General features: G+C 42.3%; 1 protein-coding gene across 2 annotated transcripts; it reads left to right on the top strand.

Moving 5' to 3' along the window:
* Nucleotides 1-670: 670 nt before the first annotated feature.
* LOC309402476 (tumor protein D52-like) lies at nucleotides 671-19,333 on the top strand (the record flags this gene model as incomplete). 2 transcript variants are annotated; one of them, XM_081996317.1, is made up of 8 exons in its annotated part: nucleotides 671-833; nucleotides 5,939-6,054; nucleotides 7,755-7,903; nucleotides 8,817-8,918; nucleotides 9,933-9,959; nucleotides 14,437-14,478; nucleotides 15,876-15,924; nucleotides 19,217-19,333. In XM_081996317.1, the coding sequence occupies 8 exons, from the start codon at nucleotides 710-712 to the stop codon at nucleotides 19,331-19,333; spliced, it is 726 nt and encodes a 241-aa protein (XP_081852443.1). The 2 variants fall into 2 exon arrangements, with proteins under 2 accessions (XP_081852443.1, XP_081852442.1); XM_081996316.1 differs by lacking the exons at nucleotides 9,933-9,959; nucleotides 14,437-14,478 and having other exon boundaries at nucleotides 710-833.
* Between the last annotated feature and the right edge of the window lie 6,122 nt (nucleotides 19,334-25,455).

Raw genomic sequence — 25,455 nt, forward strand, 5'->3', positions numbered from 1 at the left:
GTTTAGCCTCATGGGCAAAAATCATAATGCACATTAGCATGTTCATTAAAAAACCTAGGTGGTGGTTATAGCATAGTCTTCAGAGTTGAGTGCTGCTTTCTCCTATTCTGAGCTCTCATTACAGTGTGATACCTGGGCAGCAGAGACTGGGATCTGACTACTGGTTATTACACTGGTGGAAGCAGCTGGAGAAATAGTTATGCACACAGAATTTTCCATTAATCAGAGGAAAAAGTCGTACACAGATGGTATATAGGATAGATTACGGCTAGTAATCCTTTTGTGTCCTAGAAGATTAAGGATATCCTGGTGTAGCTGCAGTCAGCTGACCTTTTTTTATTTAAACGATTGAAAATTCTTGATGCAGTTCTGCAGAGGACCAAGGCTGTTCCAGAAGCCATGAACTTCTGATGCACTATGAATGTTTGTTAAAGGTACGGTCTGTTTAAGTCCAGCCCCGATGATAAATTAACAGGTACTTTGTGCCATGTAAATAGCAGCAGTTACAAGATGACTAAGAAATCACTTGCTAGACAGCTCTATCAAATCTAATAGAGGTGCAAGAGAGCTGAATTTTATGAGGAGATATAGTGAGTGTCATGTGAAGAAACGGAGGGTTTCTGAATCCTGCTGTCCGGATCGCTCCAGAAAGCGAAGATGAATTCTTCAATGGAAGAAGAGGACGGTTGCGCACTCTGAATTTCCTGGCATGGATCTGTATGAAGATTACAAATCGCCCTTCGATTTCAATGCTGGAGTGAACAGAAACTATCTTTACCTGTCACCTAGCATAAACCTTTCTCCACCTGGATCACCTACACTGGCAAAGTCTGGTAACTTCTCTTTCTTTTTCAAAACCTCTATGTGGAAAGCTTAGTGATTAATATCTGTAAAAAGAAACTGGCCAAATTAAGAATCCATAAAATTTGTCTGAATCACAGATGTAAATGAAGGTAAAAGTTGATGTGCTGATAACTCTGGTAGTCGATGAGCTTCAGTGTGTCATGTAGGTAATATTTCATGGGCTGTGCATTTACCGGCTTTACCTTATTTGTTATTTCTTAATTCAGTAGAAAGCCAGTTTGAGGGGAAACAAAATGAGCAAAAAATAAGGAACAAAAGGGCAACTTCTGCAAGACTGGAGTAATTGGCGTAGTTTGTCTGTTTGCTTTTTGAAGGGGAGGTAGGAATTCCGTACTTTACTGTGACTTCAGAGCTCTGGATAGTCTAACATCTGCTCTTGCCTTAGTACTGAAAATACCACTGCTTAACGAATATGCCCTCTGAAACATTTACTCTGTTCCACCTAGCATTTAAAATGCTGTAAATCTTACACCTGCAGATACTAACTGTACTTGCGCTGCCCTGAGGAACCGGCTGTTGCGTACTGTGCTGCAGCGGCATCCGTCTAGTGCTTAACCCTACTAGTTTCTAGCTGGTAACCTGTTGTACAGAACACCTACAGCCGTGCCTCCCAACACATCCTAGTCTGGTTTTACCACCTTTCCTTTCCATTCTGTGCTGCCAGACATGATCTTCCAGTGTAATTACAAATGTAGAAAGCTTAGCCCTACTTCAGGTGCGACGAAGCAAAGCAAAGTTACAAAGGTGTTGACTTTTTTTTTGATGGGCTCATTCTTTATAATCTTAAAGAAACGTGCATCCCTTGGGGACTCTCTGTGTGAACTAAAACAAACTCTTCCATGAACTCGATGAGCTAGGGGCTTCTGGGGAACGGTGTTCAGCTTTCACTTCTGCAATTACTGCATCTCTCACCTCTTCTAAAGCGGAGGGAGCACCAACCTTTGTATCTGGCGGTGATGCATCACCATAAGCACCAACCTTTGCTGGGCTTTTTGTTCTTTTTCAGTCAGTTTGAATGAATATGTCATTAGTGTTTGGGAGAAGCCCAAGAACTTTCTTTCCTGAGTTGAAGAAATATGTCTCGCTTTGGCTTTTTCATTGAGATAAATGAGAAGCACTTAAAGTTGATCTTATATATTGCAAAATAAATATCCTCTGTAGCACTGTACATTACTCAAATGCTGGAGTGATTTTATAATCTTGTAACAGCTTGTTCTCCTGAGCTCTAACAAGCGCCTTTTTTCTTTAGCTTTGCCAACTGTATAGTGATAGCGAAAACGCTCATTCTGAGTATCTGACACAGAGTATGTCTGTCTGAAGATGAAGCTTTGTGAAGGCTAACCCTCCCCCAGCCCAAAGGCTGCTCATCTGAAATGACCAGTACTTCCTTAAACTGTCAATATTTACTGCTAATCTCTGAATTCAGGCCAGAAAGAGGTAGGAACTTGTGGTCAAAATAGAGCATGAACTTGGGTTGAAACCAACCAAAGCAAACCCCAAACCAGAAGACCTGAGTGTAAATTGAATGAGTCTAATGCTTTGCCTACCCTCGCAGAATAATAGGGACTTAAGTGCTGTTTCCCTGAATGTGATCTGTGGAGTCCTACTCAACTAACTTGTTCATGTATTTATTAGGTTCATTTAAGTAGCTTTAATAAATTTCTGGGATAATATGTTAATCTTGGAAATACAGACACGTAAAAACTGACCTTAAAACTAGGTAGGTTTTCCCAATACCAAATAAGTCTTCCCAATTTTTTTCCCTCAGCAGAATTTTTCCTCTGTTTAACAGACATGAAATGCTCAGCTAAACTTGGTTATAGCAATCAGAGTACCAAACGACTGAATTTTAAGTTCTTTGTAGCTCTAAAGATGCAAGAGAACTAATGTAACGAAAGAGAACAAGTTGGAAGCCAGTAACAACATTTCTGCTGGTGAAAGAGACGACCACGTGTGAGAAATGCTCTCTTAATAACAGATTGAGCCAACGTATTTCTGTCTGTTGGTTGGCGGCTGTTTCCTTGTTTTTTTGCCCCGCACCCCACAAAAATAGGTAAGGTGAGCTGTGCACCTTTCATTACAAAGCTTGCTCAAAGCCAGGATCTTATTGTCTGTCAGTCCTAGTTTATGGGGTATACTTGGGTTGTGGCCATGCCATTGTGGAGGTCTGTGCATTGTTATCTGTGTACACAACAGCTTCTTGGTCAGGCTGCCTACCGCGGTCTTTCCATAGCACAGATGAACCCTGTGTCCTGCAAGTACTGAAGTGAACTGAGGGATGGAAGCAAAGTGAGCAGAGAGGTGAGCAGTAATAGGAGATGAGAGAGGACATGCCAGAATAAGGACTGATGGGAAGGTGTTTGCATACTTCAAATGGAGCTTAAGGAAAAGTAATAAATGGGGAGGAGGGCAGAAGGTGAGGAGAGGAGAGGAAGGCATGGTTAGATGTACAGGGTGAGGTATAGAGCACTCTGAGTAGCAGTGATTTCCTGTCTTCCTAAAAGATCTAGAAATGGCAAGGGGAGGAGAGATCATTCCCTTGCTTCTTAGCATTGTGTCAAGTTCAACGTAGGCAACAAGCAGCAGAATTCCTTAAAGCACTAGTTTTCCAAAAAGAAGGTACATTCCCAAAACAGCCAAACAGAGAAGCTTTTGCTGCGGGAAACAATCCAACATGTTTTCTTACTGCTGGATTCACTTGATCTATTTTTGGTGAGATAATCCAGATGACTCTTCATAACGAGATTGAACAGACTTTCAGCTGGATGTGCTAATGCTCTTGGAGTCAGCGTGGTCTTTGGTACATGCAGACTTTCTGAAATGGCTTTGCAATGGCAAGCTCTGTCATCCCTGAAGGGCCTGCGGATGGAGAAGAAGGTCAGGAGTCGGAGGCTAACGTACTGGGGGTCATAGAGTGTCGGGGGAAATGCAGTTTAAGTTGTTAGTTTTCCTTCAGTATAGGCATGTGACATTAATAGGATAAATAGTAATTTGACAAAAAGGTATGGCATTCTTAATCATTTGATGTTAAGAAAAGGAAATATATTGATGTATAACACAAAAGTTATCTGATTGTGAGACACGAGCCGTAATCCTTTTTTTTTTGGTGCTGTAGTGCTGTACTTTGGTTTGGGGATTAGGCTCGAACTCTTCTGCCGCCCTAAATTTCTGCCAGAAGGTAGTGTATTGGGAAACCTGTAGGAACTGTATTATGTTTGTGTAGAAGAGAGACATAAATCTCTGGGAAAATGTATAGATTTCATAAATAAATGCAGAATGGCATTTCAGTTGCTTTCTATATGCTTCCTTCTCAGTGTACTCTGTAGTAACTTACCATTTACAAACGTTCTGCCCATGTAGCAGCGTGCTTCTAGAGGATTAGTGTTCTGGACACAAATGCAGGCAGAAAACATACTGTTTTGGAAAGAATTTGTGGAATTGAGCTTCACCTGAGTTCAGTAACTTGATCAAGAACAAGGCCTCTTCTTTTCTTAGGCTTGATGGCTGCTGGGAACATGTTTCATAGAATATCTACAACTAACTACAAACTTGCAGAATCTTTTTTCCCCCCTGACTTTTCAGTTGACTGGATGTAGCTATTTGATATCAAGCCTCATAAAGAAATCACAGTGGTGGTCTCATTGCACATTAAAGAGTTTTCTAGATTCCACAGACGAAATGGTAGTATGGAGTGCCATCACAAGCTGCTGAAATGAGGATGGAATTCTAGCTGGTTAATTACTGTAGTGATTAGTAAGGGAACATTACTTAATAAGTCCTCAACTTGTCTCAATTATGTATTTATATACATATACACACACAAACACCCCCCCCTTCTTACAAGCAATTCATCCTGTTTTTTTTTTCTTCTATTTTAAGATTTTTATTTAATTTCTTTTCTACTATCTATAAAGCTTTCTTGCCTTTGAATAGAGAAATAGTTCTGGGAATCTACAACCATTCCGACATGCAGTCTCTCTGCAAACTGTTCTCTATACAGATTAGAACAGGATTCCTTAATTCTGGCAAACTTTGTTTAAGCGTCAGCTACAAAGAGTCAAAATGTGAAACCTTTTTCTGGAAAAAATTGTTGCTGCATTAAAAGATGTTTAAAGTGATCTTATTGTGAGCAGAAAGGACTAAGAATAAATGAATCTTTAAAGTGAGTGCATCATAGTAATACAAATAATATCGTTCTCCTTTCCCTGAAGCTGTGAAGTTGAAAGTTGAGGAAGACCATAAGGGTGTTTGGGATTCATACAGAGGAGTTTGGCAGAGTTCTGGTTTCTGGGTTCAGAAGGGGAAGAGGCAGAAATGTGAGTGGATGCACATCCTTATCAGTCCCTTCTCAGCACTCCACCACTTTGTCTCAAGTGATGGCCTTTTGTTCCCAAGCTCCTTCTCCAGGCTTCTCATTTGTCGTAATGTCCAGGCACAAAACAGCAGCTTACTTCTAGTTCCATGATATCTGTGACTTTCTAGCCACAGTGGTCCCAGTTACTAGGGTCAGAGAGGTTAGCAGGGTGCAGGGGAAGAGTTCGTATTAGCAGTGCAATCCTTTTCTCTGCTGTTGCTGAGCTTGCTTGTGGCCATGACCGCTCCCAGTGTGCTGAGAATGGGCTTTTCTTTAGTCTGATCTAGAGAGTGGGGAGAGAGGGAACCTCTGCATCAGTCTTGAGCACCTCCAGTGCTTCCAGATTTTCTGTGCCGTACGAGTGAGAGAGAGCAGAGAGCGCATGGAGTCCTGGGCAGAGGTTCTGTAGGAACCACTGGTTGGGACATGGCGTTCTGTGCCTTGGTCTCTATCAGAGTAGTGGCATGCGTTGTTCTCAATGTATTTCCAGTCTCCTATTATAGCCACAGTTGCAATTATATTGAGATTTAATGCAACTTGAACGAAACAGCTAGTAAAATGCCTCTGGTTGCCTGTATGCCATAGTACTTGGGATGTGTGACTTTGGTGTCTTCTCATCAGTTTTCTTTGTGCACTGGCACAAAAGGGCTGTATATTAACATTAGCAGCTATCTGTCAGGCACGTACTGATCTGACTTTTAATGGTTTCTTCACCTCAAGGGCTGCTGAGAAGTGACTCTATACCTGAAGTTGGAGAGGATGCTGCTGCTACAGTTGGTATGGCAGAAACACTCTCAGAAGAAGAACAGGATGAGCTAAGAAAAGAGCTTGCTAAGGTAAATCTCTTGCAAATAGCTCTTAAACTGGTTTTGAGAATGAAAATCTGGGATACTGCTGTCTTTGAACATACAGTTAATGCTTTGCATATTTATTCTGTGAGTGTCTAAAGCTGGGTGCGACACTTATGTGTATTGTGAGGAGGGAAAGGGAAGGTGTCAAGGAGAAAAGAACTGCCAGTTCTAGCTATGGGGAATTAAGCTAGCAGTGCTGAGTGTACAGATCTTAAACCAAGATGGATAAATGCCTAACCCTTTTTTCCCTCAAGTGAGAAGGGGGTAAATAAGCTGTCAGAGAGAACATGGTTGGAAGCCAGAACCAGGTGTTGTCTCAACTGGTGTAGAGTAACTAAAACTGTTGTTTTCATGAAGGATGTTTTGTAGGAATATCCACGTAGACACTGTTTTGCTAATGTCTCACCATGTAACTGTTCTGGCTCATAGTTCATACAGCAGAATTTTTTGAAAGAGCGAGTTAAAGTAGCACTTTTCAAAGAACAGTCAAATTCAACCCTGATACATGCATTTCAAAAGTAGTCAAAGTCAGGCTTCATTGAGTCACCAGTCTTTTTTCCTTTGTAGCTCTGTGTGACTTTAGGACCCTAATAAAAGACACTAACTTAAGCCTAAGGTTAGCTGTGAAATAAGCACACTTAATGCAGTCTTGGTTTTGGTAGTCCTGAGTATTATTTCATGCAAAACCAATCAGCTGAAGATGGTGAGGGAAATCTGGTCCTGCTAGCATACATCACACTCTACTTCGGACAGGTATCCAAAACAAAGGTGCATTGAAGATGCTGGTATTTCCTCAAAGAAGCTGAAATGAGTGGGCAGCCTGATACTCCAAAGTAGGGTGGTCCAGGCTGGATGAGGAAGCAGGGTTGGATGTATGCCTTAGCCTTTGTACATATGATCTTAGTGCCTCTGTCACATCTATATAGCCTATAGAATGATGTTGTAAAACTGTTTTGACATGTCTGATCATGATCTTGTCGCGCTTCTGTGAGAGGCTTAGGTGACCATCTGTGTAAAGAAGGAAGTACACAAACAATGCAGTGTTCTAGTTGGTGAACAGGTGTGTTTGTTGTTGTGGGTTTTTTCCTCCTTTTTCTTTCTGTCTGTCCTTTCTGTCCGTCCTTTCTGTCTTTCCCCCTGCTTAACTGCTCAGTCTGCCACCTTTTCCACCCCCGCTCTGGGGAGTGCACTCCTGTGGCTGGATCCAGCCTGCAGTTGCTGGCTTAAGCTGCAAAAGAACATTTCTGTTCAAGCAGGGAGAGAAAACTTCTGTATGGGTCAGACATGCTCTGAGCTTCCTGATACTGGTCATACATTGGTATTTCTTCTAATGTGGAAGGAGAATACAGGATTGGCAATTGTCCCAGGTTTGACTAATCTTCAAGCTTCACATAGGCTAATGTTGTCTAACAGTAATGATTTCTAACAATACAGTCTTTTAGTCACCAACTTCCTTGTGCATATTCCAGTAACAGAGCTAGCTGCAGGTATATTACTTTCTCACCAATTCTTGTTGTATATTATGTTGGATTTCCCTTTTACTATTTAGGAACAACTGTGAGGCAATGTTAAAAATGCGTTAGCCCTCCCATTACTGATGCCTAGTAGATGTTTTAATAAATACATAGTTAAATGGCTGGCTATATTGCTTGTTAACGTACTTCTCATCAACTCTGCTGCCACAGGTGGAAGAGGAAATCCAGACGCTCTCACAAGTGCTAGCTGCCAAAGAGAAGCATCTAGCAGAAATCAAGAGAAAGCTGGGAATTAACTCATTACAGGAACTAAGGCAGAACATTACCAAAAGCTGGCAAGATGTTACATCAACCACAGCGTATGTACCAGTTCACAATGTTTGTCTCAGCTATTGAGGTGAAAACTATGTAGTTCTTGTGTCATGTCTAAACCCTCTGTTCTTGTGAAATGAGGTGAGTGTAGATAACACGAAGTTAAGTTGCACTAAAACTTACCTGGATAAATCATCATAGGTGTCTTTAAAGAAGGCCACTATTAGCCATATAATCTCATGCAAAATAAGAATGATTGACCATAATATGGGTGACTCTAATACACTTTTTGTCTGACAGACCTGAGACACCAGTACTGTGACAGCAAGGTGTCCTAAGTCCAACAGAATACCCTTCTTTTCCAGGCTGAAGAATTGTTGTAAACTGAGCTTTTGCAGGAAGAGTACAAAGTCACAGTTAATGTTCTTGCCAGATGCAACTGTTAACTTAAGATCTAAAGTGAACTAAAAGCCTTCTGTAATTAATGACCACACAGAATGCAAGAGGACTTAACTCAAACTTTTTATGGTGAAGTTTATTGACAAAACCATTCAGTACAAGATTTTAGACACTTGGCAGAAAAAATAGACCTCTGTTCTTTTTCAATGTGTTCATATGGTGTTGTTTTCTTGGTTTTGTTTTGTTTGGGATTGGGTTTTTTTTGTTGTTTGTTTGTTTTGAAGTCCTACTATAGCAGATAGCATCTGTTCTGGGGGTGGGGTAGTAGGTGCATGTTGGTGAATCTGATCTGGAGTCTGAGGTGGCGGAGATGCTGTAGCCAGAAAGGACTGCAATGGCTCAAAATAATCTGTTCAGTAGCTTGTCCATTTGACCACCCCAAAGTTGAAGTATACCTCTGGGTTTGATACGAATTTACATACACTAAAAAGTTCCTTATGTGTTCCATTAAAATGGAAATAACTACAAAATAACTACAGGCTTAATTTTGTTTGAACACAGATACAAGAAAACATCAGAAACCCTGTCTCAGGCTGGTCAGAAGGCTTCTGCTGCTTTTTCATCTGTTGGTTCAGTCATAACCAAGAAGTTTGAAGATGTCAGGTAGGTTTCTTTAGCTTTTCCCAAGTAGTTGCATTTTTGATTTAAGCAGGTGATAACTGAAATAAATTTATGCTGTTAAGGTACCTAGCAATTCTAAAAGTTAATCTATCAAGAACCCTCAGCATCTCTTTTAGGAGAGCTGAGCGAGTTGCTGCAAAATCTGCTTGCATGTCCTCACTGATGCAGAAGAGTTCTGCGGTGTGCATTTCATATATGCAAGAGTAGCAATGTATGCTATTACCTCCTCTGCTACTCTTATTTTTCTGGTAGGAGCGCAGGTGACAGCATCTCTACCTGCCTCTGTGTGATGCACACAGCATTGTCATCTCTGTTCTCTGACTTTCTCAGCTTGTGGAATACTACATTTAAACAACTAATGTCTTTAACTGTTTGTGGTTTGGTTGTTAGGTTTTGTGTGGGTTTTTTTTTTTTTTGTCTTGTATGTGCATTCCTTTCAGATGTGTTTTATTTCTTTGTAAGCTGTTCTACCTCATAGCAGTGGCTTGATTTTATTACCTATTTAATAGACTATTGTCACTTTTTAATTCTTAAATATTGGCATACATTGACTTTGTGTCAAATGATATAGCCCTTCATGCAAATTAGGTAAGTTTGGTGGTCATTTTTAGCACTGTTGTGAGCTGCATGCAAAACACTTCCTGGATGCAATCCAATTGTATGCTCAGCTTACAATTCTTTGTTTGATTATATAGGTTTTACAACCGGAACTTATACAACTATTCGTCTATGCTTGTAATTTGTGAATAGAGGATCAAACTTACTTTTCAATTATTGGACAAATAAAAATTCACACATTCTAACAGAATATTGCTGCATTGGAAAACAGTGTAATAAAATCAGCCCTTGGTTTTAAAGTGCTGCCATTAACCTCTTTCTTGTTTTTTGAAGTCTAGTGAGAAAACACTTTGAGGTGCAGCTACATAGTTACATATTTTTATTCAGATTTATCAGAACTTCCTTTCTCTCTTTAATGCTTACTGTGGCATTGTGCAGACTACAGGCATTTTCACATTCCTTTAGGTAAGGTGGGCGCAAGAATTTTTTCTGAAACTAAGCATGTAGCCAGACTGTCTCCATTAAAATCTTTAAATAAGTTTTGTCTGTAAAAGGTAATTTCTTTTTTTCTCCAGTTTTAGTTAATGTAAAACTGAAGCACTTCTAAAGTCAGAGAAGGTGTTTATTCGTGTTCACCTGGTAACTATCCCAGAACATGCAATCTTGAGAATACATAGTAATCAAGTAGTCTCTCTTCCTTGCAGGAAAGGAATCTGTTAAAATGATTCTGCAAGTTTTTTTGTAAAGAGACAGTATATGGTTTTGAGGTCAATGGCATGCAGGACTCCTCCTTCTCTTTGTCTGTACAGTGTTTGTGCCTTTACAGAGTAGAAATTTTCCCTTTTTTATGTCTATTACAATGGCTGTTTAGCATTATGACTCTAATCAATCACTAGAGTCTAAATGTAAAATAGTTTATGCATTCTCTATTCATAGTTTGTCCAGTGAAAGAGTCCTTATCCTTGAATCGATTACTTTAGCAGCTCCAGACACTGAGTATTTTAGTTACCTTGTCTGCATTGCCTTTAATCTGCCTAGTCTAAGCAAATATTCAGTGTTAAGTTTTCAGTAGTTAAAATTCCTGTGTGGCAACTTCTGTCTGTTGCCTCTCATCCCATCTATGCACACCTCTGAGTCTGGCTTCTTTTCTGTACTCTCCCACTAAGTAAAAGCCTCAGCTTTAGCTGTTCTGCTAAAAACAGCAGTAGGGTCTCTATCAAGATTTAGGAATCTGGCTCCTAGAATACTAACTAGGAGCTATAGCCCCAGGGGCCATGCCTGGGGAGGAGATGGGCAGCAGCATGGGATGCTATTAGAACTCCGACTCTGAAGTGAGCTCAGTTTCCTCAAGTGTAAGTATAGCAGTCTGCCTGAAATATCTCCCCTTTAGCATCAGTAAGACCAAGGGAGCCTGGAAGATGTGTCTCTACCTTTTGGATGCAGAGCTTGGCAGTTCCCTTAACAGGGTTCCCCTTTCTTCCTTAAGGCTTTGGTGTTCCCCTACTAGTATTAGTCCATTGCATTTGGCAAAGACAAGCACAGACTCATAGCTTTCTTCTAGCTTCAGGAATTTCATACCTCATAAGAAGAGTGTCCTAATTACTCAAGTTAGTGGCTAGGTGGGTGTTGAGTGCTCTCTATCAGAAACTGTGCCACTGGGAGGGAATGTAACAGGGCCAGGGAAGTCCACATGGTTGGTGTCCTTCCTGGGGAGAATCATGGGAATGGAAATTCAGGGTATTGTTATAAATTCATGAGCAGCTGGTTTTAAAAACAAAACAACCAAAAAAAGTGGGATGAATTAGTGCTGTTCAAGATTTTAGTTGCACTTAAACAGGAGATAAAAAACCTTTGAGTTTTTTGCTTTCACGAGGACCAAGTTCATCTGGGATGCAACCAGTGAATTAAGGTCCCAGGGTTATGTGACTACTCTAGTGGTGTCTACTTTTAAGACTGCACAAGTCTGAACTTTAGGAAGCTTTAGATGCCCAAGTTCTTTCTTGGAGATGAGAATTGATGGGCCTGACACTTACTTGAACGAATACCGAATATGCAGGTGCATTTTTATTCTTTAACTCTCATGTGGCTTTGCTTTTCTTGTGCTGTTATAGATTAGGGACTTCTCAGCTGTAACGGCATGATTTCTTCTGTATTGGACTATTTCTACATGTGCCATGCAGCAAACATCACATGCAAGTCTTCATTCTTGCACTGCAAAGTGAGTTTGGAGGGAGTTGTGAAAGGGAATAAAGCAGCTGGTGGAGCTGTGAACCTGGAAAGTACTGAAATAGAGAGGAAGAGAGAGGACTGGTAGTACAAAGTCAGTGCATTATTGCTTCCTTCTTGTGTTTGTTTCCTCTGCTGTTTGTTATGAAGAAAATGATCTCTGTTCGTTCTTAGGTTTCTCTTAATACCTTTATTCTCCTTTATAAGAATGTCTTGGAACTTTTGACAAGCTAGCCATCCTTGTGTTGGCAACATCAGTATTATGTGCAAAACAGCAGTATTACCAAGATGTAGCGCTGTGCAATTTCCTGAGCAGTCATGACTTTGCACTTAGTTCCTCTTGTGCTGCATCCATATTATGGAGCAGAAGTCCTCATCTTTGCCCTGTTCCGACATTGCAGAATAACTTTCTTCGCTTGCTTTGGAAATGCGATATGATCATGGACTCCTAAATATCATCATTTATCAGCATATCAGCTGGAAACGTAACTATTAACAGAAGCAAATAACTAGGGCTTATGCACTCTTTAAGCCTATGTTTTCCACGTAGGGACTTTGGCATACCTCCTTATGCATTTTCAAAATGTGAGGCAATGTATTAGCTATAAAAAATAATTGTGTAAAGGATAAGAAAGCTTTTAATGCAATACAAAATACATGGAAGGCTGGAGAGCAACTTATTGTGCCTTATTTTGGTTTTATATTTTTTTTAAAGCTAGGGGTTTGCTTGTCAGCTTTGTAAAAAGGGCTTCTCTTCTTCAAACTGCCCAACTTGATGGCCTAGTTGAGTGAGTGCTTTAATGTGGCATTCTGTTGTCTATGAAAAGAAATACAAGTTCTCTTCTTTGTAAAGTTTTTTGAGGCTTACTCGTGCTTCTTTGCACTACTTGAAGAACAGGTGGTTTGATGTTAAAAAGATCAACTGCATTTACCTAATCCAGTTCTCTTGCAAACCAGATCATTCTGTGATAAAACTACATACTATCTTATGGTGACATTTTACAAAACGGATCTTGAGTATTTGTAATTGTATTGTACAACAGAACGTAAAACTTTCATGCATGTACGAATAGTTCTTCCATTAAATGATCTCTATGAGATGAAACTAAGCTTACCTAGACACCTGTTGAAACGTCTGCAATAAACCATAGGTTGTTGCTTTTCAGTGTGAGCAGGTCTACAGATTGTAAATATATATGGGGAAAAGAAGGTACCATTCACCCTCTTTAGCCTTAAGCTTCCTTGCACAGGGAGGCACTTCTTGCATGGTGAGGGGAGGTGGCTGAGCAGGACTGGACAAAGAGAACTAGTTAGTATCAGCCCAGTTCTGCACTAAAACTTGGCACACAGCAAGACCAGAATTTGTAGTAATCGACATCCCAGCAAGGAATATAAAGTATACTCCAGAAGACAATCAGCGTCTATGTGCTCTGGAAAAGCTTGTGAAGCCAAACCATCTGTAAAGATGAAACACAGCGGAAATGGGGTTGGGGAAAGGGATGAAACATGGCCACACATTACTGATGTGTGTCAGGACAGTATCTGGCCTTTGCGTATCTGATTCCCAGTACACTGTACCTACAAACCAACCTTCAGTTGTGCACCTGCCTTAAGGGATCCCAACCTTAAGGGTACTTTTTACATGTGCAGTTTTTTTTTCTATCACTGTATTCTACTGATGAGCCTCCTGAAAGAATGACTTATATAATGTAATGAGCACAGAACCTTTTTGCTTCTGTGAATGTATCTTGCGTTGTGCTTAAATCCTAATTGGAGTTTTGGAGGTGCATCAAATGTGAGAGATTCCAACCTGCCTACCAATTGCCAGGAAGGTATTCTCTTGAAAGAGATGATAAAGCCCCATCAAAATTTGACATTCCAAATATAATTATGAAAAACTGTGATAGTTTTTGTAACTTACTATTGTGGTATTTTACAAGAAACATTTAACGTATAAGACTAATTTGTATCAAGAATAAACGGGGATTTTCTAGAATATGGAACTAAATTAGATTCCAGATGGTCTTGAAGTTATTTGGGAGCTCCTTAATCTGTATCCAGTCACCTTCTAGGAGTAGGTGTGTGTTGTCACTAAACAAAGAGTAACTGTATAGCAACACTGGCAGGTTACAGAAATCTTTCATGAATTTCAGAACAGGGTTGAGACTAGAACTTTCTCCCTAACCCCAGCATAAACCTGACCATGAATATAGACTGATGTGACTGCTGTCACTAGACAATTTATATTGACAAGTAGATAATTTGTATTGATGAGTATGGAAATCTTACACTGAATTGAAATGGAAGCCTTCTGAATGTAGGAGTAATTCTTTCAGTTGTTTTTTAGTTGATTGAGAAGACTCTTGAGTGTTCACTTTCTACTTGGTATTTTGAAAACTGTAAATGCAGCATGACTCATTGCTTGAGAAACTTAATGAGTAGACAGACTGTTGTAGCTAAGCAGAATATGTACTAACAAGCATGGCACTTGAATCTTTCTAAAGAGGAAAAAAGTTGTTGCAGCTTTTGCTCTGATGTACTCATGTGTGTGCATGGCTAAGCAATTTAAAAAAGCAAAACCAAGCAGTTACTGTATAAGACCGTTGGGCTGTTTACCAAAGGTAGTATCCAGAAGTCTGCTCTCTAAGCCAGTTTCTTCTCAGTCTATCACTTAAACTAACTTCTTGCTTTCTTTTTTCTTAATGCTGGCATTTAGTATACGCTCCATACAACATTCAATTAGCATGCCTATTATGAGGTAATGTATGCATAATCCAGCTGATTGGTTTATTTATTTTCATGTGTGGAATCAAGTCAAATTGAACTTAAGTCAACTAACGTAGATTTATAACAAAATAAAAACCCGACCCAACTTTGTAATGGATTTCCTGTACTAACATATAGGATAAGATTTGTTTTATTTCTGCTTAATGGTGGTGGTTATTGCACATCTGGAATGTGACCAAGTGCACTTCCCTGCTGTTTGGAGATCTGTAACAACTTTTCCCTGCCTGCTAGAAATGTAATGCTACTAAATGATTCCAAGTTTAAAAGGCAATAGCTTGGCATCTGTTTTAGAACAACGAAAGTGAATAAAAAATACTGTGGTTTCACAAAAAGCCTCTTGCTGACTTGGAGTGCTTGCCTTTTCTCTCCCCTTGCTTGGCACTGTGTCCCTCCATCTTCTGAGAGAGTCTGGTTTGAAACGTACATGTCACTGTGTGCTTTCCCAAATGGAAATGCTGCTAAGTCTGGGTGACCTACACAAATACCAAGCAAAGGGAGAAGGGAAGCTTAAGACCTCTTTTGAAAAATGCCTCCTGTCTCTCACCTTTATATAATAATTTTTTTTGAGTCTGTTACAAATGCTTAGTCCTGGTCCACTGAAGGCAAGCATTTTCCATCCTGCATAAAGGCAGAAAAGGTGTACAAGCTGTTGCATAAATTTGCAAATGGCAGTGGCAGCTAGTTGGAGCATTAAGCCACTCTGTTGACCGTAATAAATAATACACTGGCCCTTAGAATTGAAAATCCCAAGCTGTCCTGCTCTTCATATGCAGAACTTACCATTTGTAATCACAGCTGTCTCCAGCACTTAAAAGGCAAGGAGGAGTCTGCCTTAAATTTAACATGTTAGCAGAAAATGCCACTGCGAGCCATGTTTTGTTAATTGAACACATAGCCTATTAAGTTAAACCAGTTTTCCTATAACAAGTGAAAAAACTCTGATGACAAGCTTTCTTCAGCAATAATGTACTAGGCTAACCAGAAGTGATGACTAAGCTTTTCTGAACAAATCCTTTAAGCCAGAAACCTGTTTGAAATCACTGGGAATAATAAGATAAACTCTATTTAAAATACTTGCTAGTTCTCTCTTTCATGTTGTGTTGAAAGATCCTATCACTGAGCCTGGCAATGCTTAGTTGCCAAAGATACAAATGAGCTGCAACTTGAGTGTGTTTGAATTTTAGTTTTGTAGTACTTGGGGACATCCAGATCCAAACTATTTTTAGGCTACCCTTAAAACAAAGAGCGAGCCCCGAACAAACAAAACTCATGTTGACATTGGAAAAAGCAACTGTCAGCTTGTTTTCTGATATTTATAGACTAACCAGATATGTTTTTAATTTTGTGGTTCCTTTTTTTATTTCCTAGAAATTCTCCTACTTTCAAGTCCTTTGAGGAAAAAGTTGAAAACTTAAAGGTAAGCATTACTAAAACACCTAGGTGATTGTGGAGCTGAGGATGTGGACAAAAGACTGAACTGGACTCTGAGTAGCCTGTTTTTTTAGTAAACTGTTGAAGGTGCTTAGATGACATACTTTTAATTACTGTGAAAATGTTTTTTCTGCCTCATGATTTGAGAATAAAAAATGGGCTTCCTGTATTTCTTACAGGAGGATATCTTTAACTAGAAGGACTAACAGCTAGCTAACCTGCACAGACAGCTAGTATAACATACCTAGTATTATGTACCCAAAATGGTCTAGGCTTTTATTTCCATGTGTTCCTAAGGACTAGTATCCTACATGGGCGTATAGCTTGGGATGTTTCTCTTATTTCTGGCATAAGATACACAAGGTCCTTGTACTGTAATTTAAAATTTGCTCACAAAGGCCTCAAGTGCCAGAAACAACAATTAATAGCTTAAAATAACTTTAAAAATAACTAATACATGTAGCTGGAACCAGATTTGACTGTTCTTGTGGACACACTGGGTTGGATGAGAAGCATGCAAGCATGGGGAACTAGGCATTCCTTTGCAAACTAATTTGCATTAACACTCAGAATCACAGAATCACTAGGTTGGAAAGGACCTTCAAGATCATCAAGTCCAACCATTAATCCAGCGCCACCATGTCCCCTAAACCATGTATTGAAGCGCCACATCCACACGTTTTTTGAATACTTCCAGAGATGGCGACTCCACCACCTCCCTGGGCAGCCTGTTCCAATGCCTGACCACCCTCTCAGATTGGATATTAGGAAAAATTTCTTCACTAAACCTCCCCTGGCGCAACTTGAGGCCATTTCCTCTCGTCCTATCACTAGTTACTTGGGAGAAGAGACCAGCGCCCTCGTTGCCACAACCCCCTTTCAGGTAGTTGTAGAGAGCAATAAGGTCTCCCCTCAGCCTCCTCTTCTCCAGACTAAACAACCCCAGTTCCCTCAGCTGCTCCTCATAAGACTTGTGCTCCAGACCCCTCACCAGCTTTGTTGCCCTTCCTTGGACACGCTCCAGCACCTCAGCATCCTTCTTGTAGTGAGGCACCCAAAACTGAACACAGTATTCAAGGTGCGGCCTCATCAGTGCCGAGTACAGGGGCACGATCACTTCCCTACTCCTTCTGGCCACACTATTCCTGATACAGGCCAGGACGCTGTTGGCCTTCTTGGCCACCTGGGCACACTGCTGGCTCATATTCAGCCGGCTGTCAAACAGCACCCCCAGGTCCCTTTCCACCGGGCAGCTCTCCAGCCACTCCTCCCCAAGCCTGTAGTGTTGCATGGGGTTGTTGTGGCCAAAGTGCAGGACCTGGCACTTGGCCTTATTAAACCTCATACAGTTGGCCTCTGCCCATCGATCCAGCCTGTCCAGGTCCCTCTGCAGAGCCCTCCTACCCTCCAGCAGATCAACACTCCCACCCAACTTGGTGTCATCTGCAAACTTACTGAGGGAGCACTCGATCCCCTCATCCAGATCATCAGTAAAGATCTTGAACAGGACCGGCCCCAGAACCAAGCTCTGGGGAACACCGCTTGTGACTGGCCGCCAGCCGGATTTAACGTCCTTCACCACAATTCTCTGGGCTTGGCCATCCAGCCAGTTTCTCACCCCAGTGAAGAATAAACTTGTCTAAGCCACAAGCCGCCAGTTTCTCCATTAGAATGCTGTGGGAGATGCTGTCAAAGGCTTTACTGAAGTCCAGGTAGACAACATTCACAGCCTTTCCCTCATCCACTAGGCGGGTCACCTGGTCATAGGAGATCAGGATGGTCAAGCAGGACCTGCCTTTCATGAACCCATGCTGGCTGGGCCTGATCCCTTGGTTGTCCTGCAGATGCCCTGTGAACACTCTGAAGACCAACCGCTCCATAATCTTCCCTGGTACAGAGGTCAGGCTGACAGGCCTGTAGTTCCCAGGATCCTCCTTCCGGCCTTTCTTGTAGTTGGGCGTCACATTAGCAAGACTCCATTCTTCTGGGACCTCCCTTGTTAACCAGGACTGCTGATAAATGATGGAGAGTGGCTTGGCAAGCTCCTTCGCCAGCTCTCTCAGTACTCTCGGGTGGATCCCATCAGGCCCCATAGACTTGTGGGTGTCCAGGTAGTTTAACATGTCCTTAACTGCTTCCTCCTGGATTATGGGGAGTTTATTGTGCTCTCCATCCCCATCTTCCAGCTCAGGGGGCTGAATACCCTGTGGATACCTGGACTGGCTATTAAAGACTGAGGCAAAGAAGGCATTAAGTACCTCAGCCTTGTCCTCGTCCTTGGAGACAATGTTCCCCGCCATATCCAGTAGGGGATGGAGATTCTCCTTGCCTCTCTTTTTGTTGTTAATATATTTGTAAAAACTTTTTTTGTTATCCTTTACAACTGTGGCCAGACTGAGTTCTAGCTGGGCTTTTGCCTTTCTAATTTTGTCCCTGCTTGACCTAACGAGATCCTTGTACTCTTCGTGAGTTGCCTGCCCCTTCTTCCAGAGGTGATAAACTCTCCTCTTTTCCCTGAGTCTCAGCAAAATCTCCCTGTTCAGCCAGGCTGGTTGCCTTCCCCGCCAGCTCTTCTTACCGCACATGGGGACCGTTTGCTCCTGCGCCTTTAAGATTTCCTTCTTGAAGGCTGTCCAGCCTTCCTGGAACCCTTTGTCCTTCAGGACTGTCTCCCAAGGGACTCTCTCAATCAGTGACCTGAACAGGCTGAAGTCTGCCCTCCAGAAGTCCATGATAGCAGTTTTGCTGACCCCTCTCCTTACTCCTGCCATCCCACAGGGTATACATTGTAGAGGGAAGTGAAAAGGCAAACACATTACCTGGAGAAAATAAAATAGTTCCTATGCTCCACTAAAGATCTCAAGAATAGCTGTTGAGACTGAAAACTGTTCAGTGTTTGTTCTTGAGCAATACAGAAGTGAGTTTTAACTCCCAATCTTTCAAAGCCTCAACGGCTTGAAAGGCTGCATACCTATATCCATTTTTAATTGCAGGTGTGTCAATCTTCATGCTCCCTGGAATCAGGGCTGCTTTGTGTATCTTCAAGTTAAAAGGAGACTGTTACGTTCATCTGCTGCTGGCGATTATTTTCTGCATGATACTTAAATACCTTAACTATTAAGTTAGAGTATTGTGGAGGCAGCCCGGTCCTGGAAAAGCTGCTCTGCTGAAGAGAGTTGTTAAACTTATTCATGCAGAGGTACTGGTTTTATACAGATAAGCACATTTGGCATGCCAGGTAACTACAATTTTATGTTGAGTCTCTCTCTGTGTTCTAGTCTAAAGTTGGAGGAAGCAAACCTGCCGGGGGAGACTTTGGAGAAGTTCTCAACTCTGCTGCCAGTGCCAGTGCCACAGAAACTATTGCAGAACAGACGCAGGAGGAGTCCCACTGAGATTCCTGCCTCTGTCCTGCTACCCACTGCCAGATGCTGCAAGCAAAAACTAAGCACACTTGTAACATCCTTTGCGCTCTTTCCACCAGATGTGCTTTTTATTTAGCACGTAGCTATTTTACCAGATTAACTGATACCAAGCTTGTTTGTGGGTTCAAAATATTTTTGAAACTAAAATACATTGTTTGGGGTTTTATGTGGGAAGGGGAATTTTTATGCCTTTCAAGCATTTAAAGGACTTACCTATAATTTGAAGGCAACCTTTAAAATACAGCAATGAAAAAAACCTCTTTTGAGAAGTTAATTATACTGTACATATACTGTGGATACATAATTTCTTTTGAATCTGTAACTACTGCTCAACTTAATCATTATGAATCTGCTGCTGCTGCCAAACTGAAGCTTGTTATTTCACTCCCTTATGATTATTTCAGTTAAGTGTTGCCTGCATGGGACACCAGACGAGGAGGATGAATCCCAGCTAAAGAAAGAACTTCTGCTTCAGCGGGCTTTGAACAAGTTATTCATAGTAGGATTACACATGGGTAGGGACGTACTGTTTTACGAGCATGTTCCTCATAAAACAGATGCGGATAGGCTAAGACGTAACATCTAAAGCTTAATGATTTGTCTGTGGGTTATCCACCTAGGAAACTTCTGACCATCACAAATGGAAGCAAGATGCTTAGTAGTGCTGGTTTTGTTCAGTTACAATAACATTTTCAGTCGTGTTTTTGGTACATGATGCTGATGTGGTAAGATACACTCTTCTGAACTTTGATCAGTTGTGAATAGATTCATCTTAATTCACACATGGTGATGTCACATTTACACTAACAAAGCATGGACTGTAAGAATAAGCCTGAGCACAAAAGTTGTTCTTTAGGCATCAAGAGAATTATTCTCAAATGCTCTGTTTCCCTTGTAGGCTGACCATCAAAAACACCTGCTACACCGTCTTTTTTTTTGTGTGTTAAAGGCCTGTACCACTAGCACCCCTGTTCCTGTTTAAGACCCCAGATACCTGTTTCGAGAGGTGCACCGTGTCATACCGCAGCATAGTTCTCTTAGAAGACCTGTTCTCCTACATGTTGCTTTATCTGATGTACTCCTCAAATTTCTTGTATTTTGTATGTTTCTGGCACATGGTGTCCGTATGGTTAGAACTTTTGGCAAGTGTTTTACCACCATGTTAGAATGGGAAACAAGTTTTGAAGCATTTGTGTGAAATGCATGAAACTTCAACCGCTACAGATGTCTGGAGGAAAAACAAGCTGGCTCCTGACAACCTTGTTAGCATGTCAGATGTAGTATATATATGCTTAATTACATGTGAGAAGCTTAATAAAAACCTGTCTGTGAGGAATGTATTGTCCTGTGAATATGGAGTATTATATAAATCAGTAAGAAATTTGTATTTCTAATTGAAATAGTCCTTTAAGTTTGGTTTCAAAGTAGTGCTGATATATACTGCTGTACTAGGGGGAACCTGCATGGATGAGCTTGGCATTTCTAGAGAAGACTAGGCCTAGGTTGGCTTTTAGTGGCTTACATAAAATTAAACTGCCCTGATCACAGTGGCAAGTTCAGAAAATGGGTTGAGCTGTATCCTCAGCCTCCGACAGCTCCACCTCAACAAAAGAATCGAGAATTGAATTGCACAGCAAGCACGGAGGTCTTCCTCTGTGGGATCAGTACCATGGAGGGCAGGTCCTTCTGGAACATGATCCTTGTTGTATGGGTTTTTTATTTTATCTTAACTGATGAACAGAAAGGTCATCTAGTCCCGAGTTGGGTTTTTCTGTGTTATGAAGCCATATGATTTTTTTTTTTTCTTTAAGGCCAAGTGGCTGCATTGTTGTGTCTGTCACGTTGTGCAGCTGCAGCCTCACATAAGCTTCAGCTGCATCTTCCTCTGTCTCCACCCTCCCCTTGAGGGCAAGCAGCCTTAGGGCGGCTGTTGCAATTCAAGTTTTACTTTCGGGGTGCCTGCGTTGCTTCCGCAGCCAGCATCCATTTCCTGCTCCCCGGGGCAGGGCTGGTGCCGCCGCCTCCAGCCTGGGCCTGCCAGACCGGCTCCTCAGGCCGCTGCTCGACCCTTCCCCGGGCAGGCGCCGGGGGCGGTTTTCCTTACGCTCTCCCCGCCAGACGCCTCGGGCTCGCCTCAGCGGAAAGCCGGTCTCCTCCTCCAGCAGCAGCTCCCGGGGGGGGGGCGGGGCGCAGGACAAGGCCGCCCCGCCGCCACCGCCTCCCGCCCGCAAAGCAAAGCCCAGCGTCCCTCAGTCAAGATGGCGGTCGCCTCGCCTCAGCCGAGCCTGGTGCGCTTGCGCCCGCCGCGTGCGGGTGACCTGTGCGTGGCGCGAGGTCAGGGTTCACGCTCCGCCCTCCACGCGGACAGTCATGGCGGCGCTGAGCTGGGTCTTTGGCGCCGGGCGGGCAGCGGTTCGGCCGTGGTGGCTGCCGGCGGTGAGGCGGTGTAGCGGTGCCTCGCCGGAGGGCGCGCCGGGTGCCGGGGCCCTCCCGCAGCGGACGGAGGAGCTGTCGGGCACCGGTACCACGGCACCCGGCCCCCGGCAGGTGAGGGTGCGGCGGGGGGGGCCGGGCCGGGGCGGTGTCCGGGGGCGGTTCTGGCCTGGCCTGGCCTGGCCTCCCCTGCAGTACCTCCTAGGGGGCCTGACTACCGCCCTCCTCTGCTTCTTGGCCGCGGCGGGCGGCGTGCTTTCCCACGGGCTTCGCTTTGGCGTTATGAAATGCTGGCACCGTGCACAGCCCTTCTGTCTGCCGTACCTGGCTATTTTCGCGTGCTTGTCGCTCTTCTCACTGCTTCAGCCTGCGCAGTAACTATCCTACAGAAATGTGGGCAGTTCTTATGCCTTTTTTTTTTTTTAACGTACTCCTACAAAAATCTAATGTAGAAAGCATACAAGTAGTTTTGGGTGTGCAGAATGCAAGGTGCAGCTCTGTGGGCAAAACTGTATTCTGGCTTTTACAAGTGGGTAGGGAGGATGTGGAAAATCTTCAATGAAAACAATTTTAGCTGGTCAGATCAAAGACTTACTAGGCCAGTAGTCTAAAAATTTGTAGTGGAAATATGAAGGCTGGTGTGAATGAAACACATGTGGAAGTGCATGTGTATGAAGGTGTAAAAAGAAATAGAAGGGTAGGGGTTGAAAGAATATTGTATATTCATGTGGAAAACTAGAGCACAAGTCTTATGAGGAGCAGCTGAGGGAACAGGGGTTAGCCTGGGGAAAAGGAGGCGGAGGTGAGTCCTTATGGCTCTCTACAGTTACCTGAAAGGAGGTTATATGAGGTGGATGTTGGTCTCCTTTCCCAGGTAACAAGTGGTAGTACAAGGGGAAATGGCTTGAAGTTGTGCTAGGGGAGGTTTAGATTAGATATTAGGAAAAATGTCTTGTCAAGCACTGGAACAGGCTGCCCAGGGAAGTGGTGGAGTCACCATCCCTGGAGGTATTTAAAAGATGTGTAGATGTGGTGCTTAGGGGTATGGTTTAGTTGTGGACTTGGCAGTGCTCGGTTTACAGTTGGAGTTGATGATTTTTAAGGTCTTTTCCAACCTAAATGATTCTATGATTCTATGACTCCTGTTCTTGGGAGTAAAATTGAGGATTATGATGTTCTTGTCAAGGCCTGCACTCTGGTAAGCCTGGAGCACAGGTGACTTGTCAAGAGTGGACCCTACTTCTGAACAATAGGAGGAGGGCAACAGGCTTGTATCATACCTATGTGCCATTTGTTTTCCTGTTATGCCACCATGAAAACAAACATGGAGAGAGAGATAGTGAGCAGCTGTCTGCTGTTTATTGAGGCTGCAGTAAGTGAGTTTCTGGAGCAAAGGACCACCCTGTAAACAACTGTTCATTCCTGAAGGGTATAAAAGATTTGTCCAAAACCTAGTTCATCGTTGCCAAACAGAAAGAATCTCAGAGATGTGGTGAGGCCTTGATAGTTGGCATCCTTCTTCCTTGGTGTTGCACCCAAATGGTCCTGCCCAGACCAGTTTGGTATATGCTTCTTGTGAGTCTGTGGGTGTGAGAATGTGAGTGAATGAAACTTATGAAAGAAGGAGTGTGAGTGGGTAAAATGAATATAGAGGTTTTGTTAAAAAACATTGCTTTCTCTGACTGTTGCATTGATTTTTGTTGTGCTGATTTTCCTACAATGTCTGTTGTGACAGTGGCCATTAACAGACATCTGGGGGATCACAGAAGAGGGCAGTGTGTGTATACTAATGTATCCCAAGATATCTCCTCCAGGATGAAAAACCCTGACCTCTGTTTTTACCTCAGGTGGAAGCAATTCCATGCTGCTCTTCATCCTTGTCACTCTTTTTCTAACTTTTCCAGTTCTCTGTGACCACATCAGGGGCTGGGATTACTTGGACTGTGCCTGGTAGGATCTGGAGATTAATGCTGTGAATTAATATTGCAAGACTGTTTTAGTACTGGGAGTTTGGAACTAGAAATGCCTCAGTCACTGAATCCAGGACCTGATATCCCAGATTACTGTGTAATCTGCAACACTGTTATCCATTGAATAGTCACACTGACAAGGCTGGCTGTGCTAGGATTAAAGGCCTGTCTAACCCAGGGTGCTGCTTCAGGTGGTGTCTAAGGGGGATGTCCTCAGAAGAGTTTGGGAAGAAATCTAGTTGATCTAGCCGTAGAAGATACTGAATGCTGCTTTGGGGGGGTTGATTTTTTTTTTTTTTTCCTGTTGAAGTAAGAAGCTAGGAACATACTCTCTTCTGTTTCTATCTAGAAATAAATTGTCATCAAGCCTTTAAAGGTTCTGAACTAACTCTAATGTTACATAGTATTCACAGCGTCATGTCCAACTGGAGTTACATATACAAATATAAATAATACAATACAGAAATCAAACTAGGAATGTAAAATGAAGAGCCGGGCTACAACTTTCTATTTCTCTGTGCTCTGCTGAATTATTTTCTCACTTGAAAAAGTGGAAAACCAGTAGCTTGCTTTGCAGTGACATGGTCATGTTAAAAGCATAACAATGAGATCATGGAAGATTGTCATGAGACTACTTTCATGCTGTTCTTAGCCCAGTTAGCAAAGTGCTGGGCAAGCCCAAGTGTGATTGATGATTATTCACTATTTATTTGTTCTCTTAAGGTGTGGAGAAGAGGGAGTGGGTTTTGGTGAGAATGAGTTAGCAGTGGAAGATGGCATACTTAAACAACAGGAAATGAAAATTACACTTGCCGTGTCATCTGTTGGTTCCATGAAATTTTCTTGAAATTATCTTTTCACTAATTTTAACTGATTTTTGATTGCTAGGAAGTGTGTTATTTGGTAGATAAACGTTCCACAGCTGGGAGCAGCCCTGATGCTACTGTGGCCTAAAGCTGGGTAATACTTAAGGGAGGATGTACTACATGCTGCTGGAAAAACTCCAAGCACTAGAAGACCTTTTGAGAAAATCCTTCTAAGGAGAGGAGGCAGTGGCTCTAAGCTGCAGTCCCTTTCTGAGGAGCCATGCATCTGCAGGATCTGTTCTTTCAAACAGGATGAATGTGGTTTTGCTCATTCCTTACTGCAGCCAGAAGAAAGCTTGTGTTCCTTATCTCTGCTGGCAAACACACAGGTAGAAATCGCTGCCTGGCTTTTGGTGTACTTGCACCCTGTTAAGAGCACAGGGATGTTATTTGGGTCCTTAGTGTTTCTGTTTCTTTTGGGGGAGGGGAGAGAGGTTTGATGTTTCTGTACTGGTTTTCTATGTCAGCTGTTTTTCCCTCACTTTTGAAACTGGATGAATGCTATGATATTTGGTAGGCAGCGGCTTATTTTAGGCAAATGTCAGGAAACTTGATAAATGGGCCGGTTGAGATGTGTTTATCTAAGGTGATTCAAAAGGCATGATGATATTTTTCCTAAGTATCTTTTTAAATTTTTTGGGCACAGCAGCAAATGTATACTGTTGACCTTGCTTCGTAGTTGCCTGGTGGTGGTCCCGGCTATGTTGGTAATTTTTTTAGAGTTTTGTGTTTTATTTTTCACTTTCAGTTTACAGTGCTGTTGTTACTGTTTTGCAAATGGTGAAACTTATAGAGCAGGCATTTAAATGTTGATTAAAATTGT

Source organism: Phaethon aethereus, assembly GCF_964289735.1.
Source record: "Phaethon aethereus genome assembly, chromosome: 2".
NCBI lineage: Eukaryota > Metazoa > Chordata > Aves > Phaethontiformes > Phaethontidae > Phaethon > Phaethon aethereus.